The sequence below is a fragment of the Endocarpon pusillum genome (genome assembly GCF_000464535.1).
Source record: "Endocarpon pusillum Z07020 unplaced genomic scaffold scaffold5164, whole genome shotgun sequence".
NCBI classification, from domain to species: domain Eukaryota; kingdom Fungi; phylum Ascomycota; class Eurotiomycetes; order Verrucariales; family Verrucariaceae; genus Endocarpon; species Endocarpon pusillum.
This window is the reverse complement of record NW_006916486.1, coordinates 1-12,389: the sequence shown is the minus strand read 5'-3', so window position 1 is coordinate 12,389 and position 12,389 is coordinate 1. Positions and strand designations below refer to the sequence as shown.

General features: G+C 43.5%; 4 protein-coding genes across 4 annotated transcripts; all 4 read left to right on the top strand.

The window, feature by feature from the left end:
- Window positions 1–914: 914 nt before the first annotated feature.
- Window positions 915–3,039, top strand: EPUS_08769 (uncharacterized protein; the record flags this gene model as incomplete). The annotated part of the gene is made up of 6 exons (XM_007806196.1): window positions 915–1,098; window positions 1,153–1,249; window positions 1,307–1,631; window positions 1,707–2,459; window positions 2,512–2,706; window positions 2,818–3,039. The coding sequence occupies 6 exons, from the start codon at window positions 915–917 to the stop codon at window positions 3,037–3,039; spliced, it is 1,776 nt and encodes a 591-aa protein (XP_007804387.1).
- Window positions 3,040–5,818: 2,779 nt separating this feature from the next.
- Window positions 5,819–6,874, top strand: EPUS_08768 (uncharacterized protein; the record flags this gene model as incomplete). The annotated part of the gene is made up of 1 exon (XM_007806195.1): window positions 5,819–6,874. One exon carries the CDS (start codon window positions 5,819–5,821, stop codon window positions 6,872–6,874), a length of 1,056 nt encoding a protein of 351 aa, XP_007804386.1.
- A 970-nt stretch (window positions 6,875–7,844) lies between these two features.
- Window positions 7,845–9,335, top strand: EPUS_08767 (uncharacterized protein; the record flags this gene model as incomplete). The annotated part of the gene is made up of 1 exon (XM_007806194.1): window positions 7,845–9,335. The coding sequence occupies one exon, from the start codon at window positions 7,845–7,847 to the stop codon at window positions 9,333–9,335; it is 1,491 nt and encodes a 496-aa protein (XP_007804385.1).
- Window positions 9,336–9,440: 105 nt separating this feature from the next.
- Window positions 9,441–10,996, top strand: EPUS_08766 (uncharacterized protein; the record flags this gene model as incomplete). Its single annotated transcript, XM_007806193.1, has 2 exons — window positions 9,441–10,243; window positions 10,312–10,996. 2 exons carry the CDS (start codon window positions 9,441–9,443, stop codon window positions 10,994–10,996), a joined length of 1,488 nt encoding a protein of 495 aa, XP_007804384.1.
- Window positions 10,997–12,389: the final 1,393 nt, after the last annotated feature.

Here is a 12,389-nt window from a genome sequence, read left to right as displayed (position 1 = left end):
CTCGCTGAATGGGTGTCTTGGTGGCTGTGACAGTCAAGTCTAGTAGTACTTCGTAAAAGTTCCTTTCTGGGCCATCGGGCCCTTTAGTGTGGAGTGCAGATCCAACAGGTTACGGCAAGGCAGACTCTTCCTGCAAAAAACTGCCAACACGCCCGGGCCGGAAATCCAGTCGCCCCACTTGAGCCTCAATTATGCCTGAGCCGGTTTCTGAGGACGCCAGTTGGCGTTTCGACTATATCAATCATTATCGACTTGATGAGGAAATCATCAAGAGCTTCCTGTGCCGAAAATGGGGAGAATGCTATGAATATTATGTCAAGGCATGTGGCTTTCCGATAAGTAAACCGGACGATCGGCTAACTTTCTGAAGCGAAAAGGCGAGGAATTCAGGTTTTGGGTGCCTAGAGCCCTAAACCCAGTCGGCTTCATTCAATCCTTAGAGCAATTATCGTTCTGACGTCGTGCAGGACGAGAAGAATGCTTTGTTGAAGTTGCGCAAACCGAGAACCTAACCTTCTCAAATGGGGCGAGTACGTTGAAGGCCTAGGCTGGGTGAAAATCATGGCAAGCGAAGCAGCAAATGGTAAACAGAAAACGATGTTTATCTCTGATGTCTGCCACTCTACTGCGGTCGTACATTGTGGACCAGAGGCGTTTTCTTCAATCAACTGGTAGTTATTGGCATGAGGATAGACACAGCCCACACAGCCTTGTGGATGGGCGGGGCTCGTTGCCTCGTACATGGATTTGAGTCACAGCCTCTGTCTAGAGCTACACAAAGTTTCAGCGTACTCCGTACTTGAAGGAATATCAATTTGCTATAAGACTAGCTGGCTCTCCTGTCCCGGTCTGCTCCATATAAGTAACGCGACACACTTTGAATTGACAGACCTGTCTTCCTAATCTTGGTCCAAATGGAAGCATCTCTCGCTTGGTACAGCAACGCCAAGATTTGCACTGGAAAGCTGGGGGATCACGCCCTCGACATTCACGCTTTGGCTGCTATCGGTCACCGATTGAAGGAGCATGCCGATCGATTGTTCACTGAAGAAACCGAGGCAAAAGTAGATTTCCTAGACCTGGGCAATAATGCAGAAGGTACGTCCAAAATCCCCCTCGGGCAACTTCGCTCAATTTTAAACAATGAGCTAGATTTTTGGCCGAGTTGCATTGGCAGTGTGCAGCGGTTGAGAGAGCATTTGGGGCTTTTTCCTTGCCCAAGTCGACATGGCCATCGTTGTAGATTTTTGTAAGTAACACCCAAGCTTCTGCCTCAAAGTTATCACAACTGATGAACTATTTCTAGGTTTTTGCATGCGGCCCATTCTAGGGATAGGCTGAAGATCTCCCAGGAAATGCTCATGCTATCCTTCTCACACCTTCAGGTTGTACCTGAATTTATTGATTTTCTCTTTCCTTTTGGCTTTCAAGAAAACGCTGAGGACTTCTACTTCAGTGGATTTCGTCACAAAACACGATTGCATGAGCGTTTGCCGAACAAAGCTCCTACAGCCCGTTCGGTTGTGGGGGACTATCAAATCTGTTGGAATTTGAAGTCTGTCGAGCCATCGGATTCCGAAGAATGGTCTATTCGCCATTGCGCTGTCCATCATTCATTCCACATGAAGCAGGTACAGACAAGTTGGGTCGTCGTAAAAGGTGATGGACTTATGAAACGACGAATCGAATCAGCGACTAGTGATCAGGGGCATCTGGATAAGTCAGATTTCAAATCAATGGACCGAGCCTTCGAGGCATCATTAGAGATACACCTCATGTTTTGTGGCTGGTCAGCCGAAAATTGGCGATGGTATATTAACTACCTTGAGGACAAATTCCAACAAATGACTCGGAGGGCCTTCTCGGCGCCTGTTCGTGTGCCCATAATTCCTGCGACAGATACGGAGCAGTTTTCGCCAAAACCGCGCACCAATACGGGGGGAACGGAGAGATCCAAGTTTTCAATGTTCTCCTGGACACAGAGTCAATCGATGGAAAAGAGTTCCCCCACAGCAGTCAAGAAGCAACAACTACCCACTCCTCAGACTTTTATGAGCCAAGGTACTGCAGTCTCTCAACCCTTGCCTCCGGATGACGACGACGACGACGACGATGACGATGACAAGGAGCTAGAGGTTCCGCTAGCATCGACGGATATCAAAATTGATGATGAAAATCGAGATTTCTCGTTTGGCAAGTTGCGAAAAGTTCACCAAATTGCAGAGAAAGTCAATGAGGCTATTTTGGTTCTGAAACAAAACATCAGCGTTCTTGCTCAACTGAGACAATATTATAGATCGCTCCCAAGGCGTAAGGGTTTCCCGCAAGATTTGGTGGACAGCTGCAAGAGCGCGATTGATGGTTTCGAGTTCACCCTGGAAGGATTAGAAAGTGACATGAATTCACAAATCCTGAGGCTTGAAACATTGCTGCGTCTCCTGGAAGACCGCAAAACTTTGGTAAGGCGGATCATGCCCTCAAAATAAGCAGAAAGGCTAAAAACTTTATCAGTTACGGAACGTCCTCGAGTACCAAAACACTCAAGCGAACAAGTATTCAACAAAGAGCATCTTCACGATGACCGAAGATATGAATGATATTGCTCGCAAAACGAAGATCGAAACCGTTTCGATGAAGGTCATCACGCTTGTGACCTTGTTCTTCCTACCTGGAACATTTACCTCTGTAGGTCACCATTTTCTTGTGGTAAGCCCTCTTTTGTACAGTACGACAATAATCCGTACCTTAGCGTACATTGTTGTTCGGTATAAATCAAGACTATGTTTGAAGCTGACCGCACACGTTTACCCTTCTTAGACACTCATGAGCACAAGTATTTTCCAACCGAACGCTTCAGACAATTCAAAATCAGAGGGCCCAAATCCTTACGCCCATCTCAATCCTTTGCAAATATACCTCATCCTCAGTTTGCCTCTCACTGTTGTCACGCTTCTCTTCTGGGCAGGCTTCCACTTCTGGGAGATGCGGCAAGAACAGCGGAAGAAGAGAAGGCATAAAGCGACTGGCTGGCAGGTCTGATATGTGATGCCTTCCTTACGAATTTATATGCCAGGCCTTGTCTTGGCGGGAATATGGTACCGATGGGGAAATGAGTTGGATCCCGATGACAAGTGGTAGGTGTTGAAGAATCACAGGTGAAGGTTCAAGATTTGCCGCCCATGGTACTTTAGAGTCTCGGTAAATCCAATTTTGAGGGTTAATTTCCAGAAACCGTCATCCCATCCCTGCCGTCTTGTTGTTCTAACCAAAAGACTCAATTGTCAAACAATGTGAAGAAAAAAAGTCGGTGGAATAGGTCGACCAATGTTAAGGACAACTAATAACTATCTACGAGACTGGATAGATGGGATAAGATAGTAAAGAGCATGTGGTGAAAACAAGAACTCATCCCATTGTTTCATCAGTTCTTACGCACAATTCTTTTTCATTTGGTCCATCCGGACACTCATTCGTACAATAATTCGGGATAGTTCTGACTCAGTAAGTAAGTACTTCTACCACCGAGTCTGAGAAACTGGAGCCAATCGACTATGCGGGCACTCTCTACTGCATTCCCGCATGAGACGAGGGAGGAAGCATAAGAGGAAGAAGGATAGGTTGCATTCCACAACGTCGCAATACCCGATCGAGTGAGGTTAACCTGAAATGGCAGTGCAATGGCAACGATTCTACAATAGTAATCTATACACAAATTCCCAGCTGAGCTCACACATACTACTATTCGGTTGCAACTTATGGATCAAGCCTTTGTTATGACCGCCGAGCCCTACGCACGGTATGAGGGCCAGGAGGACTCTGGTGGATCATTCTCTTGTTTGGCAGCTTCCTTGTTTGGCAGCTGCCCTGTTTGATAGCTGCCTAGTTTTGGCCGCTGCTGAGAACGTTCTACGTTCTTCTATAGCACAAAGGCCTCTTAGTATTTAGATCTCTCTTCTCTCTAGATAGATTCTAGTTCTCTGCGCTTAATAAATCATTCCACTGATACCCTGCTGTTCTATTGCCCTTGCACTCCCCTGAGATTCTAACAGCCTTTTGGCACTTCCTAAGCAGTTATCGAGATAGATAGTATGATTGGTGTTGTGATGTATTACAGCTTATTGTCATGGACACCACTTCCATGACGGTTCTATTCATATTGCTTCTTTTCAACCTGCTGTGCAGAGTGCGTAGAGAAGCAAGTTGATTGATAGCTACAGTGGTAGAGAGTGTGGATCTAAGTACAATTGGCTGTACCGTACAGGGAAATTAGAAGCGAAAATGCGGTGTAAATTGACTAATTTGAAGCAGTAGAAACGTAAGGATTACACATATAAAATACAGCCAATTAGCCCTCTTAGAAGATTAATATATCTCTCTAGAGTCAAATCATATTAGATTAAGCCTGCATAAAGTGTTACAGCACGTGAACACGCCAAGAGCACCGACAGGCACTACGGAGCTGCCTGACACTCTGCGAAGAAACTATGACAGACTTGGACAGGACTGGACCCTGAACTACACACATGGTCAGACCTGGACAACGTAATGATCAGAGGTGATCAGGGTGAGCACTCATTAGCAATGATCAGAGGTGATCAGGGTGAGCACTCATGAGCAATGCTCAGACGTGATCAGGATGATCAACTCTGAGCACGAATCTCCTACTCTATATAAGCACGCTCATTTCCTAGATAGTTTCATAGTCTTCGTAGTTAACTCATGTTATCAACTTACACCTAAGTTTAAGACATACTTGTATCTATTACTGTACCCCCTGTTCTACCCAACTAACCACTTAGACCTAGCTTCTAGTTAAGACTTGTCTTAGCTAGTTAAGCCCTAATACTTTGACTATCACTCTTAAGAATACTAAGTACAGTTAAACAGATATTATACACGTCACCTAAGGCATACACTATATTAGTAGCCTCAGGACCTACCGCCACTATTAAGGGCTAAGGAAGGAACGCACAATTCAAGATTGCACCACCAGATCTCTTCTATAGAGACTAGAAGAGACTTTGAGAATTCTTAAACCAACTAAGAATCAACTTCTTATTCTATGCACAAGCAGTAGACACAGATAAAAAGAAAGTGTTGTATATAGCTACCTTTCTTCAAGGGGCCGCACATGACTGATTTGAACCCTACCTCAAGGACAAGCTTAAGGAAGCATTAGAGGATCAAGAACCAGATACGTAACAAATCTTTCACAGTTTCGCCAATTTTGTAGTCAAGATCAAACAAGTATATAGGGACGTGGATACAGTTAAGGAAGCCAAATGAGACCTACTGCGCATAAGGCAGAAGGGATCTCCGCTGCAGACTACGCTTCCAAGTTTCACTAGATCACTTCACGAGTTGACTAGGAGGATGCCGCACTAGCAGCCATCTTTTACGAAGGACTAAAGGAGTTAGTGAAAGATCCTCTATCCGAGATTGACCCACCGACCGAATAGCTACCCTGGCTCGATATTGCGATCAAAATAGACAACCGGAATTATGAAAGACAACTTGAAAAAGGCTAGAAGAAAAACCACATCACATTTCCAGTACAAAACAAAGCTAACACACAACGTCTAAAACATAAAACCCCAGGGCATTATCCTGCAGGACGAAGTATGCCAATAGACCTGGACGCAACCAAGAAAGGGAAAAGACAACCAGACGACGAAGGACGAAAATAGACAACCGGAATTATGAAAGACAACTCGAAAAAGGCCAAAAGAAAAACCACATCGCATTTCCAGTACGATACCATCCCAACACACAACGTCCAAAACATAGAACCCCAGGGCATTACCCTGCAGGACGAAGTATGCCAATGGACCTGGACGCAACCAAGAAAGGGAAAAGACCAGGACCACCTAAGAAACGTTGGGATGGAAAGAGCAAGTGGAGAGTTTCTGGAGAACAATGGACAGAGCGACGCAAAAAAGGATTATGCCTAATGTGCGGAAAGCCTGGCCACTACGCCAAAGAGTGTAAAAAGAATCAAGAGTTGGGCGCTACAGAAGGAATTCCGGAAGAAGAAAGTCATAAGCCCCAAAGAAAGAACTGGGCAGACAAGAAATCCATGGGCAAGAAAGGCGACCCTAAGGAAACATCACAGGGACAGCTAAGGAGAAGCACGCCTGAAACATCACATAACCTGTTATCTTGGACCGCTTGTTACGACGACAACTGCGTTGTACATTCAAGCGACAAGGATGGTGCAGGGTGGTACCCACGGAAACCAAGGTCACATCAGTCACTTAATGCTCTTTTCACATACAATGATGATGAACCAGAGTACGAAGCAGACAATGATGATGAAGAACCAGGACCCGAAGCTATGAAGAGCTATGTGGAGGTCTTGGAAATCAAGAAACCAGATTATGTCCGATTATTGACAAATCTGTGGACAAGAGCCGAATGCTTTGATCAAGACTGCGGACTAGCAGCAGAACACGAACATGTTGCATATGATCCGGACGCAATACCTAAGGAACAAGGGAAAGCATTCACGATCGAGTTTTGCAAGAAGAAGGAATGCCCGGACCATGACAAAAGCGAATTTCACGCACATCAAGGGTCAGACAGGCGAGACCTTCAAGACAGCCCGTATTGGCAGCCTGGTCCCTCTCTCCACGTCCCACTGCCTGCGCAAGTCGGTTGCGCAGCGCCTGGTTTGTCGCCAGTTGTGCTGACATTTGCAGAGCAAGACCAGTCATGCCCCTACCATGAAGAATACGAGGGACATACACATTTCAGGAATTACACCAAGGAGGAAAGGAGAAAGTTCGAACATTCACCTAGTGGTAAACATCAAGGAGGTGCGAACTCCTTGCCACGAGACACTTGGATGCCAGATCACGGGAATGCATACCCATAAGGCACCAAAAGAGTCAAAAAACTAGGAAGTCCTTTGAAAAGACGACCTAAAGGACGCGAAAAAAGGTCACAAACAATCGCGATGCTAGACGCACGTTACTCGCGACACATGATATTACACGCACTTCTGAACGACAAGAAGGCAAAGATCATGGTGGATTCAGGAGCCACAGGGAACTACATCTCACGAGAGTATGTACTTCGGAATCAAACTCCTACTAGGGACAAAGAGAACCCTTACCAGCTAAGGCTAGCTGATGGATCACCTGTCAAAGAAGGACAAGGTCAGATCACCACGGAAACGCAACCATTGAGATTGCAGATCGAGGATCATCACGAAGAAATAGTGATGGATGTCACTCAGATCAAACACGACGTCATACTAGGAAAACCCTGGTTGACATATCACAACCCAGTGATCAATTGGAAGTCACATACGCTGACGTTCCACGATTGTGAGTGTGGGATACCTGACACACAGGCACACTTCACCAAGGCCGTATGGATACGACCTATGACCTCGGAAGCTTTGGACAGTCTCGATAACTGCCCACCAGAATACGAGGAATTCAAGGAGTTGTTTGAGGAAGACAAGGAAAGTACAGCCTTGCCTAAACATCAACCTTGGGACCATGAGATACCTTTGGAACCTGGAACCAAACCAGTGTTCAAACCGATATACCGACTTTCGGAAAGAGAATTTTGAAGGAAACCAGAGAATACCTAGATGAAAACCTCAAAAAAGGATTCATCAGACCTTCAACATCTCCAGCCGGTTACCCGATACTGTTTGCACCAAAACCTAACGGAAAGTTGAGGTTATGTGTGGACACCGACTTTCGGAAAGAGAATTGAAGGAAACAAAGGAGTACCTAGATGAAAACCTAATAGAAAGGGTTCATCAGACCTTCGACATCTCCAGCCGGTTATCCGATACTGTTTGCACCAAAACCTAACGGAAAGTTGAGGTTATGTGTGGACTACAGACAGCTAAACGCAATCACGATAAAGAATCGGTATACGCGTTACCACTTATCTCAGAACTCCACGACAGGATTCGCGGAGCAGAATGGTTCACAACGCTCGACCTACGGGGAGCATACAATCTGGTCAGAATGAAGGAAGGAGAGGAATGGAAGACCGCGTTTCGTACACGGTATGGCCACTACGAATATCTCGTTATGCCATTCGGGTTGACAAATGCACCCGCAACATTCCAAGCCTTGGTTAACGATGTCCTGAGAGAATTCTTAGACATCTTTGCCGTGGCATACCTCGACGATATCCTTATCTACTCGAAAACAGAAGAGGAACACAAGAGCCATGTGAAGCAAGTGCTTCGTGCTCTAAAGAAGGCACATCTCCTAGTCAAACTAGAGAAGTGTGAATTTCACAAGAAGAAAGTGAAGTTCCTAGGTTACATCCTAACCACGAGTGGAATCCAGATGGACGAATCCAAGGTTAAGGCAGTACAAGACTGGCCTCAACCAAAGAATGTTAAGGAAATACAATCTTTCCTCGGATTCGCGAACTTCTACAGGAGGTTCATTGAAGGGTACTCGAAGATCACAGCGCCACTGACTTCGATGACCAAGAAAGATCAACCCTTCCATTGGGGAATAGAAGCAGAGTCTTCATTCCAGGAGCTGAAGAGACGATTCACGTCCGCTCCCATACTTGCGACATTTGACCCAGAGAGGCAAATAGTCCTGGAAACAGATGCATCAGACTATGCCATAGGAATGTGCATAAGTCAACCAGACGACGAAGGACGACTAAGGCCAGTTGCCTTCTACTCGAGAAAGATGATTCCAGCGGAACTCAACTACGAGATCCATGACAAGGAACTCTTAGCCATCGTAACAGCATTCGACGAATGGCGTGTGTATTTGGAAGGATCCAAGTACCCAGTGAAGGTATACACAGATCACAAGAATCTACTCTACTTCACTACGACCAAGGAACTCAACAGGAGACAGGTCAGATGGTCAGAAACATTGTCAAGATATAACTTTGAGATCTCTTACAGGAAAGGGAATGACAATGCAAAAGCAGACGCGCTCAGCAGACGCGTAGACCACTCCAAGGATACCAAAGCACCACCTGGATCAATACTGCGATTGAACCCAGACGGATCGATGAGATATAACGATTCAGTGCTTGCAGCTACTTTCACGATCTCTGATCAAGATCAAGAGAGACAGCTCATCAGGGCGTACCAAAAGGACAGATTGGCGAGGGAAATCAAAAAGAAACCCGAAAACTACCCAGCGTTCGAAATACAAGACAGCGGGCTGATCTTGTACAAAGGACTAGTGTATGTGGCCAACTCTGCAAAGGATACGATACTTCGTCGGTATCACGAAGAAATGCCAGCCGGACATCAAGGGATTGACAAGACACTTGAACGGATTTCAAGATTGTACTACTTCCCACAAATGAACAAATCCGTCCGAGAATAGATAAACAAGTGCGACACATATTAGAAAACAAAGCAGTCAAGATATAAACCATATAGGGAGATGCAGTCACCAAGGGCACCAGAGGGAGCCTGGGAAGCGATAGCAATGGACTTCATTACGAAGCTACCACCATCGCAGGACCAAACAACAAAGGTGAAGTACGACAGCATTCTAGTCATCACTGATAGACTTACGAAATATGCTTACTTCATACCATACCTTGAATCTTCGACTGATAGACTTACGAAATATGCTTACTTCATACCATACCTTGAATCTTCGACAGCTGAAGATATGGCTCACACATTTTTGCAATACGTTTATGCAAACCATGGGATGCCATCCGAGATAATCTCCGACAGAGATAAACTATTTACGTCGAAATTCTGGAAATCACTAATGGATCAAATTGGAACAAAACACAAACTGTCAACAGCATATCATCCACAGACTGATGGTCAGACAGAAAGGATCAACCAAACACTGGAACAGTACTTACGTTGCTACGTCAACTACAGACAAAATAATTGGGTTACGTTGTTACCGTTAGCTCAATTTGCTTATAATAGCAGCACAGCAGCAACAGGAATGTCACCATTCTATGCGAATTATGGATACGAACCAGTTGGAACGAGACCAGCAAGAAATGTTCACGAAATAGCGCAAAAAGCATCCATGACAGTGGAAATGATGAAAGAATTACATCAAGAATTGTCAAGAGACATTGAATTTATCGCAACACGTTCTGCGATATACCACAACTCTAAAAGGATGGGAGGACCAACCTTTAAAGAGGGGGACGCAGTCTACCTTTTGAGAAAAAACATCAAGACTAAACGACCAAGTTCGAAATTGGACTACACAAAATTAGGACCATATCCGATCAAGAAAGTGTTAGGAAAGGCAAAGTACGAACTGCAACTACCCGCGAAGATGAGGATACACCCGGTATTCCACATCTCATTGTTGGAACCAGCACCAAGGAACACGCAAGACCCACGGAAATCCAACTAGACGATGAAACTCAGGACCAAGAGTACGAGGTGGAAAAAGTCTTGGACAAACAAGACATCGATGGAAAACCCTATTATCTGATCAAATGGTCAGGATACACAGACTCAGAAAATACATGGGAACCAGAAACAAACCTCAGCCCTGAGACACTTGCGAATTACCGCCGCCGGAACCCGGACCAGGCGAAAAAGACATCAGAGCAGCCAACTCCTGCTCGTCGAGGGTGTCGACCCCGACAACATTGGATTGCGACTCTTGAGCGAGCTCTTCCTGCTCCAAGGAACGAGCCTCCCGAGCGATCATCGCGATGCGCCGATCCAAACTCGCCGCTTCAGCAATGGAGCGCGACACCTCCGCAATGGCGCGAGAACGAGCAGCCTCCAGACGAGTCCGCTCTGACTCTAACTTCTGGAACGCATCCTCCGAATAGTTTCCGTCACAAGGAACACCCTTCGCTGTACAGTGCGAACACTCAAGACTCTCAGCCTCTTGAGCGTCCTGGCATTGATGCGCATGAAGAGCCCGAAGAGCCTGTTGCAGCTTTTGCTTCTCGGATTCAAGCTTCTGAAACACATCCTCTGAATAGTTCCTGTCACATGGAACACCCTTCGCTGTATAGTGCGAACACTTTTAATAAAGTATCTTAGATTAATTATAATTCTAAAAGGCATTTAGATAGATCTAAAGTGTATACAAGTTATTCAGGAGTAAGAGAAACCTAACCTAGGAGATGTCTGTGTAATATAGAGATTCCTAGGGTTTATTAACTTCTATTAATAATTCTGCTTAGGATTTAATAAGGTAGTAAGGCTACTAAATAACCTATTAAAGAAGAATATAAGGCGCACCTAAGATAACCGCTATACTAAGGCGTTTCAGGCCCTAAAGGACCTTATTTCAAAGGAGCTAGTTCTTACTTATTTTAATCTTAAGAAGAAGATAATTATAAAGTATAATATAAGTAATTATATAGTTAGTAAAGTGCTCTTATAATAAAGGAAGAATAAAGAACTCTATCTTATAGTATTCTTCTTAATAAGTATAGCACTAGCAAAACGTAATTACACGATTTATAATAAGGAACTACTAGCTATTATTTATTATTTTAAGGAATAGTTATTAAAGCTATACTTATTAGAAAAGGATCCTATCTAAATACTCACAAATTATAAGGCTCTAGAGTATTTTATATTAATAAAGAAGCTAACACGTTAGTAAGCATATTAGGCAGAGTTGTTATCTTAATATAACTTCAAGATTAGATATCACTTAAGAGCTGCTAACAGAAAAGCTAATATATTAACTCAAAGGGAAACTAAGATCCTAAGAGTAAAGGAGGATCCTAATCTGTATTAGACCCTTCTATAATTAGACATACTGTCTAAAGAGGTAAAAGATAACCTAAAGATCTTGATAATACAGGCGTTATTAGAGGAGGAAGATTTGCTGCTTTAGAAGAGGATAAAGAAAAAGAATCAGGTTAATAAGATGTTTAACATAATTAGGATAGAAAAATGAATAAAGAACCTAAAGAAGAAAATATTTAGATATAATATTTAAAATTATAAAGACAAAGAAGAAGTACTATAATATAAAGAAAAACTAGTAATACTAGTAGCAATAATAATAAATATAATTTAAGAGATTTATAAAAGTAAAGAGACTAGATACTCAGGCTATACAAAGACAAGAAAGGCTATTACAAATAATAAATACTATATCTTAAATAAATATATATTAGTTAGGAAATTCTTACAGAATTATTATATCTGTAAGAAGACCAAACTTATGTATTAGCTTTCTGCAGGCTTATTATAACCTCTTCTGATTCCTAAGTGCCTCTAACAGGATATCTTAATAGATTTCGTTATAAAAGATTACTAATATTAGAAGACTATAATGTTATTCTAGTAGTTATTAATTAGCTAAGTAAAGAATACTACTATATTCTTTATATAGCTATAGAAGAAGGCACAACTTTAAAGAAGATAGCTAAAATGTTATACAGAAATATATAAAAGCTTTATAGACTTCCTTAGA